Source organism: Conger conger, chromosome 4, assembly GCF_963514075.1.
Source record: "Conger conger chromosome 4, fConCon1.1, whole genome shotgun sequence".
Taxonomy (NCBI): domain Eukaryota; kingdom Metazoa; phylum Chordata; class Actinopteri; order Anguilliformes; family Congridae; genus Conger; species Conger conger.
This window is the reverse complement of record NC_083763.1, coordinates 54,885,405-54,905,505: the sequence shown is the minus strand read 5'-3', so window position 1 is coordinate 54,905,505 and position 20,101 is coordinate 54,885,405. Positions and strand designations below refer to the sequence as shown.

At 43.5% G+C, this 20,101-nt stretch overlaps 1 protein-coding gene across 21 annotated transcripts in view; it reads left to right on the top strand.

The window, feature by feature from the left end:
• The window catches only part of dlg1a (discs large MAGUK scaffold protein 1a), a 173,991-nt gene extending 153,890 nt beyond the window's left edge, over window positions 1–20,101 (top strand). For 11 of the 21 annotated variants that reach the window (XM_061240216.1, XM_061240213.1, XM_061240210.1 and 8 more), the window contains 10 exons: window positions 4,014–4,190; window positions 9,026–9,092; window positions 11,702–11,801; window positions 13,801–13,842; window positions 16,088–16,138; window positions 16,418–16,519; window positions 16,857–17,029; window positions 17,452–17,561; window positions 17,663–17,754; window positions 18,351–20,101. In XM_061240216.1, the coding sequence (XP_061096200.1) occupies window positions 4,014–4,190; window positions 9,026–9,092; window positions 11,702–11,801; window positions 13,801–13,842; window positions 16,088–16,138; window positions 16,418–16,519; window positions 16,857–17,029; window positions 17,452–17,561; window positions 17,663–17,754; window positions 18,351–18,457 (1,021 nt within the window). In that variant the 3' untranslated portion in view covers window positions 18,458–20,101. Of the gene's footprint in view, window positions 1–4,013; window positions 4,191–9,025; window positions 9,093–11,701; window positions 11,802–12,468; window positions 12,503–13,800; window positions 13,843–16,087; window positions 16,139–16,417; window positions 16,520–16,856; window positions 17,030–17,451; window positions 17,562–17,662; window positions 17,755–18,350 lie in introns of all 21 variants that reach the window. The other 10 variants (XM_061240217.1, XM_061240212.1, XM_061240226.1 and 7 more) reach the window with 3 other exon arrangements.

The following is a 20,101-nucleotide window of genomic DNA, read 5'->3' as shown; positions in this document are numbered from 1 at the left end:
TACAGATCACCCGATATGGGTGTAAATACCCTCAAATGAAACGTGACAGTCTGTAATTTAAACTTTGTAAAAATCATGACGCTGTCCAATATTTACAGACCTCACTGAGCACTTTATTAGGTAGACCTGTACACCACCTTGTTAATGCAAATATTTCATCAGCCAATCATGTGGCAGAAATGTAATCTAAGTGACTTTGACCGTGGTATGCGTGTTGGTGCCCGACAGGGTGGTTTGAATATCTCAGAAACTGCTGAACTCCTGGGATTTTCACACACAACAGTCTCTAGAGTTTGCAGTGAATGGTGTGAAAAACTTGTTCTGTTCTGCGGGCAGAAATGCCTTGTTAATGAGAGAGGTCATTGGAGAAGGGCCAGACTGGTCAAAGCTGCAGGAATTAATAATTTATTAATAATTTATTATTATTAGTGACGCAAATAACCACACATTGAACTTGCAACGCATCAAATCTCTTAAGTGGATAGGCTACAGCAGCAGAAGACCAATAAGTCAAAATAAATACCTAATAATTTGCAACTCTGGTCCACAGCAACGTCATTGGCAACTGTGGAGAGCAAATTCACAGAATGAACACTAGCGTAGCATTGCTCACAGATGTAATGGCCCTCTTGACCTTTTCAGTCCTGCGTTTCCCGGCAGGCGGAGGTTCACACCGAGCGGTGAAAACACGACGTTCATTAGAATGTGTCACACAGCCGGGTCCTTCCAACGCGCTCAACGCCGCCCTGTTCCAGCAGAAGGTTATTTTCCACTCGGACTCAGATTTGTACAAAATCACCTTCTGTTTTATTTTTAAACGAGGGGCAGCAAATCAGCGGATGTGTTGGGGATTCGTGGGGGGGGGGGTGTTGGATAGAGAGCGGTGTGTGATGTCACATCCTGATTCACAGGGAAGGGCGAGTTGACCAAGCTAACCTTTCCGGAACATAAAAAGGCGCTTGCCTGGACGTGACTGTAGCGCTTTCCCGCGGAGGTGCGATTCCCTCCGTGCGCGGATGTCACCGAAGGCCGGCCGTGGTGTTTCATTAAAGCCCGCGGAGATGTGCGGTCAGCTCTTCGGCTGCAAATTAAACCGCAAACATCACTCTTTTTTTGGGAACCGTCTTTTCTGAGAGCTGAGCCCAGCCTTCAATGCCTCCTCCTTATGCAGGTCAGGGTAAAGAACGGCTATTTTGAAGTTCCTCCTGAAATTATTTTTATCTTTTTTTGTATTGTTTGTTGAATTTCTCTGAGATAACTGCGAGTAGGTGTCCGTCTGCCATTTTGTGTCCTCATGGGAGCGTGCGTCTCATTAACTCCTTTACTGAAACACTCTCCAAAAGGAGTTCAAAGCGTCCATTTTTCTTAATTGCAGAGTCGTGCTCCAAATCTCCTTCACAGGATAGTGTTAATTCCACAGTGAGCAGAACCTTCTTTTTCATGTGTGAGGAGGACAGAATGCTTTATGGATGTGTACACACACACATACAAACACACACATAGAGTACACACACACACACACACAAATACACATACACATGCAAACACTCTAACACATACAAACAAACACACTAATACAGATGTGCACACATGCCAGCACTCATCTACACGCACATACACACAAACACACCTACCCACGCACAGACGCGCGTGGACACATACATACAGTGCACATACGCACACACACATTTACACACAGCAGTGCTCTGTGTTCACTCTTCTTTAATAGGATTATCCCAGTGCCAGTGGATTTTAAAAAGATTTAAATGGAAAACTAGTCATTGAAACTATACTGGCTTCGCTATGACAGATCTTGAAGAAATTACAGAAGTCGGAATTTATAGAAACCCAATCTTCTTACTGCAATCCCGCACTGTAACTAAACGGGTAAAATGCTTTCCTTATCACCCGGCTAAGTTGTTCCGCAGTGAAAGATAAGACGCTGAAGAAAAGTTTATTTTTCCCTCTAACTCTGTCAGTTTGAAGCCGTGTTTTTTCAATGTCACTCCTGTCTGAATTCAAATGTAAAAATGATATTTGAGCGTAACCACTGCCTGTTTCATAGAGATTACATGAAAGAATTCCTCTGAAACATTGACTATAGGTCTCTTAATCAGGTAATTGATCATTGAAAATTCTGGCTATTCAGATGATTCCAGTTGTGATTTTAGATACATTTCTGGTTGTCTTTGAAAAAGACAGTCCCAAACATAATATGAAATGGCTCCGCCCAAATCCCAAGGGGGTTTGGCTTTGGTTGAAAAAATGTATTAGGGTTTTACTAGGGGCTCATGTAGTATAGCGGTCAATTTTGATTGGTTGAAAAGGTATAAGTTCGAGAGCGCCATATGGCACGGATGGTATGGATTTTACGCTAGTTACACTTGGGACTGAAAGAGTTTATAGCATCGTGTGCAAACTGCATACAACCCTGGTTGCTCTTGTGTTACAGTCAGCCAATATTAAGCGCTTCTGATCCAAATTTTTTAAAAGCCCAGAGAGCATTTTGGGATAGTCTGGGTGATGTCACATCTGCTCATGCATTAACCTGTCTTTCGTCTGACAAACATTTGATTGGAAGTATTTTTCTAAGCTAGCAGGAGGGGAAAAAGAATATAAAAATATTTAGAAAGAGACTGGTCGTTTTACATTGCTAATGAAAATCGCTTCAGTGTTTGTCACCTGCAGCAGAAGCAGCACATTCTCAAAAATAATAAAATCTGTTAAAAAAAAAAAAGAAAGAAAACGATGCCTATTATGTATTTTCTGTATATCCTCGCAGTGACTGAATGCCATTACTCGAGAGTCTTCAGGAAGGTACTTGCTGTGCAAGTGCTCAGTGTGTCTCTAGAACTTTCTGTCTGTAACAGACAGAACTCAGTAGGTGCACCAGTCTTAAAGACAAGCTGAAATCCAAATCCTCTATTTAGTCTTCATTACCATACGAGAATGTCTTAAAGTTTATATTCCATAAAATGTATAAAATTGTATTACTTGTGTATTTTCACACCGAAACGTTTTTCCATCCACCTCCTGAAAAACCATTAGAACTTTTTGGAACATTTGAGATTTTATGTCATTGTGTACCAGTGGGCGTGTTTGTTGATCAAATGTCTGTCAATTTTCCGTTCCCCTCCAATCAAACACTCAGTTGCGTGCATCCTCATTTGACGTCCCCCCCTACTCATTTGTTGTTAAAAATACATCATATTGCGGAAGCTATAGGTTCTCCAACCTCCATTCCAGCTTGTCTTTAATGTCTGACAAGTGTCATACAAATAAAGGTTTAGTTGAATGAGGTGGGTAATAATCATGGGAAAATAATTATTATTATAAGAATCGGATGTGAGGTTGGGGGTATTAATTTACAATTGAAACTGGTAAAAGCAACCATTATCAACTATTATCATTAAAACAACAAAATACCTCCATCGCTTTCTTTCTGTCTAAGTTACTCTTCATCTCTTCTGTATTTCTCTGTATTTGTCCGTCTAACTGTATAATACCTCTCCTCTCTCTGTCTTTCTCTCCCTTTCTCTCTCCCTCCCTCCCTCCCTCTCCCTCTCTCTCATATCCCCTCAATTTGGCAGTAATTGTGCTGTGTAATTGATGGATGTTGGTCACTTCAGCTCCAGTTGCTCAGATGAAGCGCACACACATCAGTGCCCTGATTATAACAGCGGGCTGCATCAGAGAGCATATTCTCTCCGACACGCCACTACTGCTCTGTGTGAACAAGCTGAGGAATCAGAGAGAAATGATGACTAACGCAGTCCTGATTCGCTTCTGTTGTCTTACCTCTTTTCATTGTGCGTGTGTGTGTGTATGTATGTGTGTATGTGTGTGTGTGTGTGTGCGTGTGCGTGCATGCATGCATGTGTGTGTGTGTGAATGCGTGTGTGTGTGTATGTGTGTATGTATGTGTGTGCATGCGTGCTTATGTGTGCATGCGTGTGTGTGTGTGTGTGTTGAGCCTGTTTAATTCCCTCTCCCCCCCCGTCCCTTGTTTCCAGAGCGCTGTTTGACTACGATAAGACCAAGGACTCTGGGCTGCCCAGCCAGGGCCTGGACTTCAAATTCGGGGACATCCTGCATGTGGTGAACGCCTCGGACGACGAGTGGTGGCAGGCACGGCAGGTGACCCTCGACGGGGAGGTGGAGGAGGTCGGGGTCATTCCCAGCAAGAGGAGGTACGCCCCCCCAAAATCACAGTCTCTCCTCATCACTGAATAACTCAGGCCTACACAGACTTCAATCTTGGCCAAGCTTTATTACATGGTCATAGAGAGGAGTATTTGTCGTTCTCTGAAACTGTTCAGCTTTTGCTTTTGTTACACCTAGACAACAGACTCCTGCGATATATTATTCTGCTTGGGCAGGGAGCTTACTGCAGGAGAACACTCTTCCAAACAATGGAGTCCATGAAAGTAATAACCCATGATAGTTCTGGCTAGGAGAAAGGGGCCCCCCTGTTCACATCATTTTCCAAATTCCTCCACTCCTGCTGGTCAAATTTACATAACATTCATAATCATAGTCGTGATAATGACAATGCTTCGTACCCGGTATCTGGTTACAGCATGAGCCAAGAAATCTCTGGAAATAATCATTTTCATATCGGGGGAAATGGCTGAAGAGTTATAAACTGAGGTAAAACTGAGTCTAATAGCGCCACCTATGGACCAATTTGGGTAAATTTAAGAACCTTGGTGCTGGGTGCTGAAAGGATTCATGGTTCCTTTTGGTTGTACAGTTTAGGAGCTATAAGCCTTGGTAGGAAAAAATGAAAAAAGACTATTTGCTCCAGGGGGAAAGACTGCCCCCTACTTGCCACCTACAGCACTTCCTGCAGAACAGTATTACCCACAGGAAGTGTCCCCGCCCACCAAACATTAACCTTGCAGCTTCATCAGTAAAAAAGAGAATGTAGTTTTCGGTTGACCTACCTGGTTAAATAAAGGTACAATTGAATTACATGAAGCCAGTTTGTCTGGTTCATTAGCTTTGGGTTTTGAAATGGATGAAGGTTGTTGTGTGTTTGATGATAAGACAAACGCTTTCCTTTCTGCTCTTCAGGACATAATTTGTTTTGGATGATGAGGCCCTTCCTGGTCTTTGTGTCTGGCATTCATCATCCCATCCTCTTGTGTAATTGGGTATTTGCGCCAGCTGGCGTCTGCTGTTATTTCTGGTTAAAGTGCTGGTCTTCCACATGACTGCCCTTTGACCTATGATGATGTAAACCTCCCGCATCATGTTGTGTTAATGTTGTTAGGTCACGGTTGCCTCGTCTGGTGAGCTTCAGACGCCCAATTAAAAGGGATTTTGTTTTGCAAGCGTTTCCGGGTATTGGAATATCGCAGCATAACAGGCTCTGTCAAATGACAACCTTTTACTGCAAACATCACATACCTCTCCATTTCTTTCTGTCTTTTCAATAATAAGTTGTAGCCAATAATTCTGCGAGTTGAATAGGACTTTGATAGGAAAGATTGTAATGTGAGGTCAGTTTCTTTTTTTCACTTTTGGAGTAAATGTTATAATTTAGGGTCACTGTTTTTGGTATTAATTTAGCTTTTAAAGTTAATGATATGGTAGTTCCGTTTGTTTAGCTTTTTGATTAAATGTAGTATTGGCTTTTTTATTTGGCTTTCAATGTCAATTCTGTATTTTCTTTTTTTCACTTTTGGAGTAAATGTTATAATTTAGGGTCACTGTTTTTTGTATTAATTTAGCTTTTAAAGTTAATGATATGGTAGTTCAGTTTGTTTAGCTTTTTTGATTAAATGTAGTATTGGCTTTTTTGTTTGGCTTTCAATGTAAATTCTGTTTTGGGTCATTTTTGTATGGCTTTTTAAGTGTGAAGGTTGCCATGTTGGGGTCAGTTCTTTTCTCTTTGGTTTGGAATGTTAGTGCTCTAGAACTCCAGTGCATTCAGTTACCATACGTGTTCAACACGGCGAACATGAGCTAGCCATTGCCCGGGCTGTGCGGTGCTCAGGGTGCCAGCGGGACGCCTCTGGACTGGCGGTCCGAAGGCCTGGTTCTGTCCCTGGCCCCGGCCGGATGCCATGGTCCAGCAGGGAGAAGTGCTGAACAGGCGGACCCGTACTGTAGGGGGGAGACGCTCTGCACAGTCAGGGTCCTCTCCCTCTGCCAGCTCACAAACTAATTACATCCTTACCCAGCATTCACTCTGGTGCCTCACTGGGGCTGCCCAACCCTGTTCCTGGAGATCTACCGTCCTGTAGGTTTTCACTCCAACCCTAACAAAGCACACCTCATTCAACAGCTAGAGATCTCGGTGAGCTGCTAATTAGTAGAATCAGGTGGGCCAAATTATGGTTGGAGTGAAACCCTACAGGACGGCGGATCTCCAGGAACAGGGTTGGGCAGCCCTGCTCTAGCTGTTGACTGAGGTGCGCTTTGATAGGGTTGGAGTGAAAACCTACTGGACCATAGATCTCCAGGAACAGGCTTTGGCACTGCTCTAGAGAGCTTCCAGCACTGCATCAATCCAGAACTTGAACACCCAGAGAACTAATTCCCGCCTTCGAGAACGGGCTAAAGATCAATTCCATGCGGATATCGGGAATTCTGTGACTGTATACGGAGTTAGCGCTCAGGCCCTCCTCATTGCAGTGTGACCCACACAGGATTCCAGAGTGAGTGTGTGGCTCTCTGCAACACTACACCAACCTAATACCGCTCTAGGGTGGATGATGTCATGGCACGTTTGCATTTAAGAAATAAATAAAGCAGGCATCAGCCTCTTTGCCTCCTGAATGTATAAGTAAGATGCTTGTCTCATGTTTTTATGGTTTTCAGATGTCAGGATGCTCTCTTTGTCATGTCCCGAGGCACCGGGGCAGATTTCCGTTCGAGCGAGAGGCACATATGGTGCAGCGCTGGGGCGAATGCAGATACCAATCCGGAATTATTTAACCCCTTAGGCACTGGGGAAATCTGGAAAATAATCCAGCATATCCATGAGACTTCTCTTTCTGGGTTTCTTTGGTACAACTAGAGCAGATAGTCAGTTTATTTTTGCCGTATTCACATAGGGAGAAAGCACAGAGGATAACATATAGAACATCGCAGCTCAGAAGGTGTTGTGGCGGGTGATTGAACCGAAGGGGGTCGGGGGGGGGGGGGTCGTATAGCTCAGGAGTCTTACTGAGTGCTTCTCACCATTCCGACATTCGTCATCAAGGTCTGTTCCCAGATCCCCGCAGGACCGGAGTTGTCTGGCTCTGGCTTTTCCGATTGGTTAAAATCAGGGTCTTTTGCGGGAAGTGGAAAGTGCTGCGCTAGCTGCGGCTGTTGGAGCTCCTGTCGCTTTCCAGGTGTACCCATAATGCACTTGGCTCGCCCCAGCTCTCTCACCAGCGGAGAGGTGATTGAGGGACGATAATTGCCTTCTCACTTTCCCCCCGTCAGCCTGCCGTTTCTGTCGCGCTGCAGAGAGTCAGCAGGGTGGAGATTGCGCTGTTTTCTACCTGGCTGTGTTCTGCTTTATTAACAGACGGGAGCTTCTCACAAACCGCTGTTTATAAACTTGTGTCGTTTCCTTCCCGGGGTCTTGATTAGGGTCTTGATTTCTTAAGTGCGTGAATCGCAGGGCGTAGACGTGGAGGTTCAAACCTGTTCGCTGATCGTAGTAGTAACTTTTTTTTTATTCATCAGTAGCAGGTATTTGTTTCTGCCATGAACGTGTTACAGTTTAAATGAATTCTGGTCCGTGGTCAGTGTTTGTGAAAGCTCCTGTTATTTACAGAGTAATCTGTGTGTTTCATGATTCGTCCTGACGTGGGTTCAAGGTGGCGAACATTCGCGACAAACTGTTTACAGCAAACCAATGCTGTTGAATGATTTTAAATGAACATTCCATTTAGTTCGCCACCAATGCATTTTTAATACAAATAGATGCAGCTGAGTTCTAAGAATTACCTAATCATTCTTAGACCTAGCTGATCAGCTGCTTACCTGGGATTTTCTTTTTAAAACAAATATGACATTTATTAAAGTGCGTTATAACTCTGTTCACTCAGCATCTTAAACGAACATTTGCTGTCTGTTTTAGCACGGCTAGCTGGCTATTGTCGGTACCGCGAGGCTCCAGATTGGGGGCCCCACTGTGTGTAGCTGTGACTCAGACAGACATGGCTGTGGCGACCTTCCTATCCGCAGAGGTTGTTCAGTGCCGTCTCTGCCTGTCTCCTCCAATAAACACTCATTTCATCTGCTTTCTACAGAAGAAGGCAAGAAGACATTTACAAACGCTGCCCGTCCTCGAAAATAGCTGCAGTATTCATTTACTTTCCCGCTTCTGTAGTTGAAGGCTCGTGCATTAAAAACCGAGCCATTCGGTTAGTTCACGGACAGCACTGCGGATTTAATGGAGCTGGTGTTAATTATGAACAAACAATTAGAGAGTCGCTAAGCTCTTTACTGTTACATCGCATAGTTTTAGAGTGCAGGTATTGGCGGGGAATGTGAGGTTTAACAAAAAAGAATATTCTTGAAGTTTCGCTCCTCGACTGAAAATAGCTTTTAGCAGCCTTTGCGAAATGGCAACACAAACCGTCTAAGTGATAATAGAAGTAGCATTTGAGAACGTTGTTAGCTCACTCTGGAGTCTTTATGTACCCAAGAGGGAAAGAGAGAGACTTCATTACAGTAAGAATAGCGCAAGCCTCTCTATGTGATAATTACAGGCAACACCTCTCACCCTATTTAAGGAGTTGGTGAGGGGGGGTAATAGCAGTTGAGAAATGATGTTGTAAAGTTTGAGAAGTGGATGCTTCACCCTGCCTATCTTTAGTCCCTGCCACCTTGCCTCTTGTCATCTTCCTGTCACGTTCTCTGCCTGACAGGGATTCACACGGGGCAGAATCTCCGCTTAAATCCACTTTGTCCCATCGCTCGGAATAGGCTGATCCCTTTAGGGAGGGATTGCCTGGGGCTCTTCGACAGTGTCCTGTGAGAAGGGCGTGTGCTCACCAGAGCCTTGTCTCTTCTGCAGGGTGGAGAAGAAGGAGAGGGCCCGCTTAAAGACGGTCAAGTTCAACCCCAAGTCCCGCGACAAAGGGGTGAGTACTACAGCGCTCTGTGTGTGTGTGTGTGTATGAGTGTGTGTATATATGAGTGTGTGCATGTACCTATGAGCGTGTGTGTATGAGTGTGTGTGTGTGTGTGTGTGTGTGTGTGTGTGTGTGTGTATATATATATGAGTGTGTGCATGTACCTATGAGCGTGTGTGTATGTGTATATGTATGTGTGTGTTTTTTGTGTGCGTGTGTGAATGGGTGAGTGTGTGTGTGTGTATGAGTGTGTGTGAGCGCGTATGTGTGTGTGTGTGTGTGTACATGTTAGGCTTAGATTGGGCTTGTGTAGTTCTTATTTTATTTATTAATCTTGCAGACTTTTAAGACTCAACTAGGCCATGAGTTTAGTTTAATAAGTTTTAGGAAATTTTTATAAGTGTAATATTTGCAGTTAAGCTGTCACGCTGGAAGTCTACGTCCAGACTATTCAAAGCAAATTTTGTTTAGTTAATCTTGAGTAATTTTTACTTCATATAAAATAAAATAAAAAAATTAAATGATCATTAATCATTGGATTTTTACTGCTGTCATTGGGTTGTGTTATTGTGTCTTGACTAAATGTATATTATCACAAGTTATAATGGACTGTTTGTGTACTATAGTTGTTGCTGTTAGTTACAATAACTGTCATAGTTTTTTCCTCTGAAATGTTTGTTAACGTGTGTCGCTTTTCAACATATCACTGAATTGACTACTAATCTGGTTCTGAGGCTTGTCTGTGAGAAGCTAGTTAACTGCATGTTTCCTGACCACTACTCGAGTTCTTGCGGCGATGTCCCCACACCGGCAAACGTTTCCTGACTGAATTAACCCCGTACCGACTCATTGTGAAACCCTACGCTGTGGCGTCGTAGTGTCCTAACACAGCACCGAAAACAATGCATGAACTATCGTGTGAAAATAAAACAAAACAAAAAAACCTGTACGCTTGGCATTGATGTCGAACTGCTTCCTGTTTCCTCCTCACTGCTCCTCTCCCTCTCCTTTCACTAGCCCCCTCTCTGCTTCTCCTGCACACGCCCCACCCCTGTGCATTCTGGGATATCTAACTCACCTCTGACCCCTAATGAAATCATCAGACCTGGGTTCAAATGGAATTTGTTTTGGTTTCACATACTTTTCTGTGCTCTGTTGATCTTGCCTGGTGCGTTTGAGCCTACAACAAGGAGCAGATGGGGAGTGTTTATGCTCTTGGGATCATTTCATTTGTTCCAATTCACCAGGCAAGCTTAGCCAAATGCTGAAAAGTAAGCTGACATGTTGTTTTGGCCTTGGTATTTAATTTGTGCTTATTTGTGAATGTGCGCATGTCATTACATTAGTTATTTAGCAGACGCTTTTTATCAGAGACAGTGACAGAGAGGGTTTCTCTGTCTCTCCAGAACCAGTATTCTAGGAGGGCTATTACTGGTTCTGCTGAGATGTTGCTTTGAGTCCTTGAAGTTATGCTAGTATGTCAGTATGTGTGTAGTTTCCAGAAAATACTATATACAAATGTTTATGCTGCACACCACGTGTGTGTGTGTGTGTGTGTGTGTGTGTGTGTGTGTGTGTGTGTGTGTACACAGCCTATATATATATAGCGAGGGAAGGAACAGTAGAGGAGTGTTCAGAAGAGGGATTGCTGGTGAAAGAGAACACAGAAAGAGCACTGAACTCTTATTCAACCACCATGATTGATGAAAGAAAGGCTTGTAGCTAACATTTTTTCCAATGAGCACACGTGCCTGAAAATTCAAACATTTTGGAGTTCACCTGTGCATTATTAGAGTAATAGAAAAGCTTCTAAATTATTTTCCAGTTAGCACACATCAGTTTTCAGGAGCAAATGCTAAACTGGGAGCAGTGTAGAGCGCTGGATGTTACCGTGGCATGAGGATAGCGTCTCCTTCAGTACCAGCTGAGGTTTGACCCTGCTACCTGGGAGTTATGGGCCCATATCTCTGCCTGCTAATTTCAGTGCGATTTGGAGTGAAAATATTCTGATCCTGCCCCCCCCCCCCCCCCCCCCCCCCCCCCACATCCCTTTTGCATGCAGAGGAACATCTGGGTTCCAAAAGGGTATGTGATGTCTATCTAAACCCCCCAAAACTGTCCTCACCCCCCCCAACCCCCAACCCCTGCTTTAAATGCTTGGCTTTGGCTTTGGCTTTTTAAACTATTTTATTTATTTTGATTTATTTATTCTCTCCTTTTGGTTACGTAAGCCCTTTTGGGTGTTAGGGCCAGCTGTCCTTTTCACACATGGAACTGACTTTGTCGTCATTTTTGAAGGGATGAACTAAACGATGAGGCAATGAAGCTTTCAGTTATGAATAAGTTTGCATAATTTCATATATACTGTAAATGTATATATAATAATAATATTTTTACTGTATACAGTACTGCAATGGTCTTCTAAAGGTAAAAATATTGTATTTTTGGCTGTCCCCATGGCCGCAGAGTCAGTTTCCGGGAAATCTTTTTAAATTTATTTATTTATTTATTTGAAGGTGGGGCCTTTGTTTCTCACCGGCATTAGACACGCCCCTCTTTCCCCCCTTCCCTCGTTTTTTATTTGCTTTCATTTGCCCCTCCCCCCCTCTCTTCCTCAGCAGTCACTCAATGACAAGCGTAAAAAGAATCTCTTTTCCCGAAAATTCCCTTTCCTCAAGAACAAGGACCAGAGCGAGCAGGAAACCAGCGATGCCGACCGTAAGTAAAGCCGGGAGGGACTCTCGAAACGCGGGACCGCGGCAGGGCAGGGCAGGGCAGGGCAGCCTCACCCCCCAGGACCAGCTAGGTACCGATGGACACACACCCGGCACAGCCACAACGGGCACAGGAAAGCCACAACCGCAAGAATTCTGATAAGAATTGCCATCCTAGGCCGGGGTAGGGTTGTGCTGTGAAGCGTACCATTGTGTTAACCCTTTCAGTCCCAGGACCAAAATAAAGTGCCTCCACCAAAATCCCAGGGGGTTTTGACTTTGGTTGAGAAAGTTGAGAACATTTAGTAGGGTTTTAATATGGGCTCAAAACAATAGTATAGCAGTCATTTTGATTGGCTGAAAAGGTTTATGGTCGAGATTGCCATATGGCGCTCTTGGGAAACGGTTAAATAATCTGAGGCTCTTGATGCCTGTATCCAGGTGCACCAGCCCCAGGGCCCCAGAGTTTTGATTGGACTGAGTATGAGGGCCGGTCCCCCTGGGTGCTTCCCGTCTCTTGCGGCTGCTTGGTTTGTGTCCGACGGTAGACCCCCCCCCCCCTCCCCCCACTTCCCCTTACCGTGTTCCAGTAACAATTTGCTCTTTTGTGGTTGTTTTTTTTGTTTGTTTTTTTTGTCCTGTTTTTGCTTGCTCTGCCGACCAATCCACAGGAGATCCCAGACGACATGGGATCAAAAGGCCAGAGTAAGTCCCTCCTGCTGTCAATCAGTCATCGTGGGCCCGCCTCCTTCCTTTTGCTCCACCCCCATTTTTTCATCATGTGTTTGGACCCTTTTTCTTTTTTTCCAAATTCATCCAGTCTTGTGATGTCATCAAATCTTTGTTAATAGTAGTAGTCGTCATCGTAGATGTAGTTAGTGTAAAATCAACTGTTGGAACCACGGCCAAAAGCGCACATGGCGGGAGGAGAATTCACAGCACTGTTCAGGAGTGAGATTCCCAATCGTAGTGCAGCCTCCATCCCGGTGGGGGCAGTGTTGCTCTCCCAGACCTCACTTGCTGGGTGCAGTTCCTCAGAAGGTTCAGAGTAGCTGGTCTCTCCCTCGGCCTGTGTGTCCTTCCAATCTGTGGGCTCTATAGACAGCTCAAGTCTAAGATCACACAGGACTATTACTCCATTTGGCTATGGTTATGTTTATTGATAAACTGGTTAACAAAGTCCAGTTGAAATTCTTGCCAATAAGTTTTCCAGACACGGCCTTCCAGGCTGATGGGATTGTATGCGAAAAAGCCTGATGTGTTCACAGCCCTGCTGATTGGCTGGAAAAGCCTGATGTGTTCACAGCCCTGCTGATTGGCTGGAAAAGCCTGATGTGTTCACAGCCCTGCTGATTGGCTGGCTGTGCGTTCAGGGTGCTGCTGATTGGCCGGAAGCAGCAGCCGACCTCACATTGCCTTGGGAGAGGAAGCTTGTGTTGATTTCCTTCCTAAAGGGCCACCCACTGGCCTGGGGCTCTCTGCTGGTTCATGTGTAAAGTGTTGTGATGGTGTTAAGACCCTGGAGAGGCACATCTGGGTGTACAGGTTGCTGCTCTATCAGCAATGCTGATAAAACACTAAACCTAATCTGTAATTGGACTTCACCTGATTGCATGTTCCATGCAAATTGCCCCTGTTGTCCTTGGCTTAGAAAAGTTGCACTTTTTCCAAAACTGTATTTTCATTCGAATAAATATCTGTTCAAGATGAACCATGCAGTGTCTCTCTGTAAAACTAGACATAATAGAGACACTGTTTTGAGAGTGATTATTACTACATTGTCTCTAGACGGCATTGCAATTTCTCTCCTTTAGACCATCTGACCAAAAGCTTGGTAAAGGCTTCATAAGGGATCTTAACACCGCCATTTCCTGTTTCCTCTTGGTGAACATTGTGTGTGTGTGTGTGTGTGTGTGTGTGCGTGTGCGTGTGAGAGAGAGCTGTGGTAGGACTGTACTTCTGTGTCCGTGTTGGTGCTTACATGCCCTTTGTTATGATTGCAGAGCATGTAACCTCTAACGCCAGCGATAGCGAAAGTAGCTACCGTAAGTCTGTGCCTCCTTTTCATTTCCTTCATTCTCTGCCATCCATTTGCACTTCATTGTCCTCCTTGTGGATTCCCTGTGTCGCTGGTTTGTTAGCGCTAATGCTGTAGAGTCATATTAAATCACAGAAGCTCATGTGCACACAAACACGGGCACACACACACACACACACACACACACACACACACACAGACATGCCCCAGGGGGCGGACATACACACACACACACACACACACACACACACACACACTCAAAGCTACGTCCAGGCCTAGTTATAAATGCAGTTATTTTGCATGCCCCTCATTGATATTCCAGCTGAAGATGTGAGTTGTGATTGCGCAGAATTCCGGCCCTTAAACAGGCTTCCTCAGGCTGGCTCTTCGGAAGTGCCTGACTCCTGCCGTCTGGATCTGATCCCGAGCGACCACTAACCACGCTCTCTCCGTCTGTGACGGTCGTTCAGCCCCAGTTCTGCGCGTCTCAGCAGAAACGCGGTTCTGAAAAACGCCAAACCGTCTCTCCTTATATTAATATATATTAATAAAGAGAAATGAAGCCAATACATTTTTCTCACGATAGGAGCTTCAGTGTATAGTGTATATACTGTACACACAACTACCCTATTAAAATTAAATATATTATATTAAATTAATGCAATGAAATGATTGAATGAGGTAGACATTTCCTCTTAGTAATGCATTCCTTATGGCACATTCCTATCCGTATTAAGTTGGACTGGAATACATTTTAGAATATAAAAAACAGATTCTAGATTTAGAATCTATTTACTGTTACAGTAAATGCTAACGTACAGTATTGCAATCCTGAAAGAAGTATCCTAAAATGAGTACTTTACGTTTACATTACATTGGTTATTCACTTCCCAGCTAACACAAGACGTTTTCATAATGTTGCTGCCGTGTAGTGACAATGTTATAACATTCACAAACACTGAGAATTTTCTGTTAGCTGGTGTACGCTTTGCTTCAGCTGCTACTGTGACCATTTTGGCAAACATAATACAGATCATTTTCCAGAAAAAAAAAACTTGAAAGAATAAAGACTTGAAGATAAATGCCAATAATATGGCTTCTAAGCAGGAAGCGGACTGTATTGTGGATGTCAAAGCAGATTTCAGCCATAATCAGGCTTAAAAGTACCTCTCCAAATGATCCAGGTAGTATACGAGTGTTTTTATAAAATTAAGCTTTTGAATAATGTGACAGAGGACCCGGATTATCAGATTAATTTTGGTTTAACTCTCCTCCTTCCACTTTCCTAGCATTGTCAACTTAGGAATGATATCATGACAGTTTATTGTCAACAAACGTTTATTTTTACAAATGGACAACTCAAAGCGCATGTCACATTTGGAATAATGATTATTTTCCCAAAATGGCTGCCGTGGACATTTTAATGCATGTCTTGATAAATGTAGCCTGAAAATGGCATTCTGAAGCATGTTTGAAAGCTGTTATTTCGGGAGCTTAAGTGCACACTAAATGGCCTTCGAACAGCAATCATTGTGCGTCAAATCATGGCTGGCATGACTGTCAAATGCCACAAAATTCGTTCCAGTCCAATTTTCTGGCCCCATGTTGAGCGCAATTACCATTTATGGCCACCGCTCACAGGTTTCTGAGCCTAAAGGAACGTCTAAAGAATTTACTGCAGGACACAGGCTGGGGTTCAGTCAACATTGTGCCTAATTTTGACGAACAATTACAATAAATTATGTTTTATTTTTGTTTTCGTTTGCCTTCATAAACACAGTTTGGCAAGTTCAGCCATCTCTGTACCTAAGTCAATGACCTGAGTTTGTGAAGAAATTGTTCTTGTGAGTCAAATTTGAGGAGAAACATTGATTAAAAATGGGCTTTACTGACAGCCTGTCAGTGCTAAGGTGAGCCCATTTAGGGCCATTATTTATTTGTAAGCCAAATCTACCATATCACAACTATGGCTGTTGCCTGCTAGAACCAATCAGATTGCTGCACACCAATCTCACCAACTGCAACTTCCCTGCTAGGTTCCAATCAGATTGCATAAAACCAATCTCACAAACTGTGAATTCCGTTCCAGACATGGTAGACCGAGAGCGTCACTACACTCCGACCAATCAGAATGGAGCATACATCTGAGACTAGGGCCTAGTGTCGCAGGCTAGTTTGTGCATGCGAGCGAGAGCGTGTACGGTTATGCGCTATCTCTCTGAACCCCATCTCTCTGCTCTTTGCCCTTACAGGTGGACAGGAGGAGTACGTTCTGTCTTACGAACCCGTCAACCAGCAGGAAGGTAAGCTCCGCAACACTGCTTCTGATTGGTGCATCTGCACTTTACCTGATCTGCATTAAATACTCTCACTGGTCTTTTCCAGCCTCACCCCCTGTTTCAGTCTATATCTGGTAGAGAAATTATTTCTAACGAGTGAGGAGACATTTTTCTCTGCGATTTCCTTGTTCGGCTTACTGAAACTACATCTCCCATAATGCACCTCTTCCTGTTTTACCTGTAATGCTGTAGAAATTATGGCAGTGTTATAAGCATGTGTCCTGTTTGGTGTTTGTCTCCTAGTGACGTACACCCGTCCGGTCATCATTCTCGGGCCCATGAAGGACCGCGTCAACGACGACCTGATCTCTGAGTTTCCAGACAAGTTTGGGTCGTGTGTGCCCCGTGAGTGTTGCACCCTCCACATCCCTCCCGTCCTGCTGGGATGGGACACAAGGATCATGAGAGATGGAGTTTTTGCATTTTTGCAAACAACTTCAAAACATTTTACACGTGTTTTGGCATTTTGGGATGGATTGGTGGCTCAAACTGAAAAATCTTTTTTAGTTGACATTTAAGATTTTCAGTCTTTGTCCTTTTTCTACATGTTGTATGTTTCTGTACATTGTTCCTTGAGAAAAACACTGACAGCTATAGATGAAAAGAAAAAATACATCTTCCTGTAGTATGAGATGAATGAAATGCAGCAGGGTGGTAATGTAGATTCTCTGTCCCGGTCCAGACACGACCAGACCGAAGCGTGACTACGAGGTGGATGCCAGAGACTACCATTTTGTGGTCTCGCGGGAGCAGATGGAAAAGGACATCCAAGATCACAAGTTCATCGAAGCCGGCCAGTACAACAACCACCTGTACGGGACCAGCGTCCAATCGGTGCGCGAGGTGTCCGAGAAGGTCAGTGTCCTTCACCGCGTCTTCAAATCCGGCAACCAAATCCGGCCCTGGTTTTCTGTCCTCCTGGGTAATTAACTCAACAATTAGTGCTACTGATTGGCTTTCAAGGAAAGGGGGCGGGGAGGGTGGAAAATCAGCAGTTCAACCCTTGAGGACCGTGATTTGAGGAACAGGACGTATACGCATTCTTCATACTCCAGGCCTAAACGCCAGTCAAATAAAAATGTAATAAAAACAAATACATTTTTAAGTATTTTAAGACAAGATACACAGAAAAAAACGTACTCGTTTCCCCCAGTGTTCATGGTTTAAATAATTTCATTTATAATAGATTCTCTATTTACAGTAGTACTATAGCCGCATTTACCATGCCATGCTCTCTGTTGGGTATTTCTCTCACGGCTCTTTGTCTCCCCCTACAGGGCAAACACTGTATTCTGGATGTTTCAGGCAACGCCATCAAGAGACTCCAAATCGCACATCTGCATCCTATCGCTATTTTCATCAAACCAAAATCTGTGGAAAATATTTTGTAGGTTTAAAAAATGATTAAATAAGCTTACTTGCTATGCATTTATTAAAAATATTATATGGTAGGTAGGATCACTGACTCTCATTTCCTCCTTCCTCCAGGGAGATGAATAAGAGGCTGACAGAGGAACAGGGCAGAAAGACCTTCGACAGAGCCATGAAACTAGAGCAGGAGTTCACTGAGCACTTCACCTGTGAGTTCTCCCTGTATTTACACACTTCCCCACTTCACCTGTGAGTTCTCCCTGTATTTACACATATTTCCCCACTTTGCATGCAAGTTCTCTCTGTATTTACACACGTCTTACATTGATTTGCGCTAGTCATGTCATATAGAATACATAAAAAACACACCTTTACATTACATTAGTTACTTATCTGATGCTTTTATCCAAACTGACTTGCATTTGATTAGACTAAGCAGGGCACAATCTCTCAGCAGCAATATGGGGTTAAGGGCCTTGCTCAAGGGCCCAAAAGCTGCACAGATCTCATCGCGGCTACACTGGGGCTTGAGCCACTAACCTTCCCGGTCCCAGTCATGCAACGTAGCCACTAAGCTACAGGGTGCCCCCTGGTGGCACGACAAACATGTTAGACAAACACAAGCCGCAGTGTCCCATGATTATAAACCACTTATTTCACTACAATCACAGGCAGTTTTTTTTCTGTCTTTTGGTGCTTTTGAGAACATGCAAATACCTGTATATGAGCGCAGGGTGTATAGGCGAGAAGGCAGGTGAACGATGCTCTGACTTGCTATAAACCCGGCACTCCATCTCCCTTGCAGCGATCGTACAGGGGGACACCTTGGAGGAGATCTACAGCCACGTAAAGCTGATCATCGAGGAGCAGTCTGGACCCTATATATGGGTGCCGGCCAAGGAGAAGTTGTGAAGATGCCGGAAGCTCTAGCTTTTTCTTTATTTGATTTTTCTTTTGTAATTATTGTTATTATTCTTTGATTTTGATTTTTTAACCAACCTGGCCTGTTGTGTCTGAAGGCGCTTGCTCCTTGCCCCGATGTCACCTGTCGCCAGGGAGACTCCTGACTTCAAGACTCCTGATTGGATCGTTACTGTTTCCTGTGGGGGTGGGGTCGGGGGGAGCACTGCCTGACCAGCAACTAAAAGGGGAATTTACGGTACAATTCCTTAATGTTTAAGGGAGGTGACTTTCTGCGAAAATAATAAATAAAATCTAGATGCATTATATATTATTTTTTCATTACAGTGGAAGGAAGTGCAGTCATGTGCGTATGGGTTCATCAAAAACATGAAGCAAAACTTTGCACGTCATTGCTTTAACAGCATGTTTTGATTAATATATTTTTTCTGTCAAGCTTTATTTTTCTTTAATTTGCCGTTTCATGTTGGGGGGGGGTCCTGTATCTGAACTGCAGTAATCATAGCCTTGTTTTAATTTTACCATACTCTTCCACGCATATTTCCACAACCCCAACAATCTGTTCACATTGGTCGGCCATTTTGTTTTCTCCAACAAGCAACTGCACAAGTACAAGATGGCGCGACACGTTAGAATGTTAATAGAAAAGATTTAAGCAACATCCCATGATTAAAAACCGCTAATCTCACTACGATCACCGGCTGTTTTTTTTATCTTTTGGTGCTTTTGAGAATTCATTAAATGCAAACACAAAAATGAAACGGAGTGGCTGTTTTTAAACCCGAGATGTCCGTATGTAAGTAGGGGCAAAATGTGAGAAGCCGAAAGAATTTACTGTACACTGAGATTTTAACAGATATTTAACCCTCAGTAAACTGCCTATTTTGTTATAATAAAAGTCTATATTGAACTTTACTTAAACAATACAACTGTGGGAATTATTTTCTTTACATTGTCGAGCATATATAAATATAAATATATAGATATATAAATATAAATATGAATATATTTTTCCTTTACTTTTACCACCGCCTCCTTTGCCATTTGATTTCCTTTTTGAGCATTGAAACAGGAAAAGCCCCATCCTAACAGAAGAAGCCCGGTGGTAGGGTAACAGTATTTGGTCTGAAGCAGCCGCAAATAAGTAACCCTGGCAGCTAGTTCTCCTCTATCCTAGCCCTTCCATATGAATTCTCTGTGAGTTTTTTCATGTGATGTGCATGGTTTTTAAGCAATAGTCTTTATTATATAAAATAAGTTTAAAAAAAGAAAAGAAAAAATGACTCCGTGTTTTCACCTGGGATTGTGAATCATCATATCTTAAACGCATAGCTCCTCCTGGGATTGTACAGGCTTCTCTTGTGTGGACGTGGCCATCACTTGGTTCTGAACGGAAGCGCTCTTTAATACAAGCCTTTATTCCTCCACCCACTAGAGGGCGCTCCGCCTGCTTCCCTTGCTCGCCCTCATGTTCCCCGAAGATGATTGTTTTCTCTGAGACTGCTTCTTTATCACCTCATCGCCACTTTAATTTCACTCATTTTTTTGGACTGGATTATGTAAATAACCTAACGGCCTGATTCATTCCATTTGTCAAAAGAGGAGAACGGCTAATAAAATCTTTCTCTTACAACA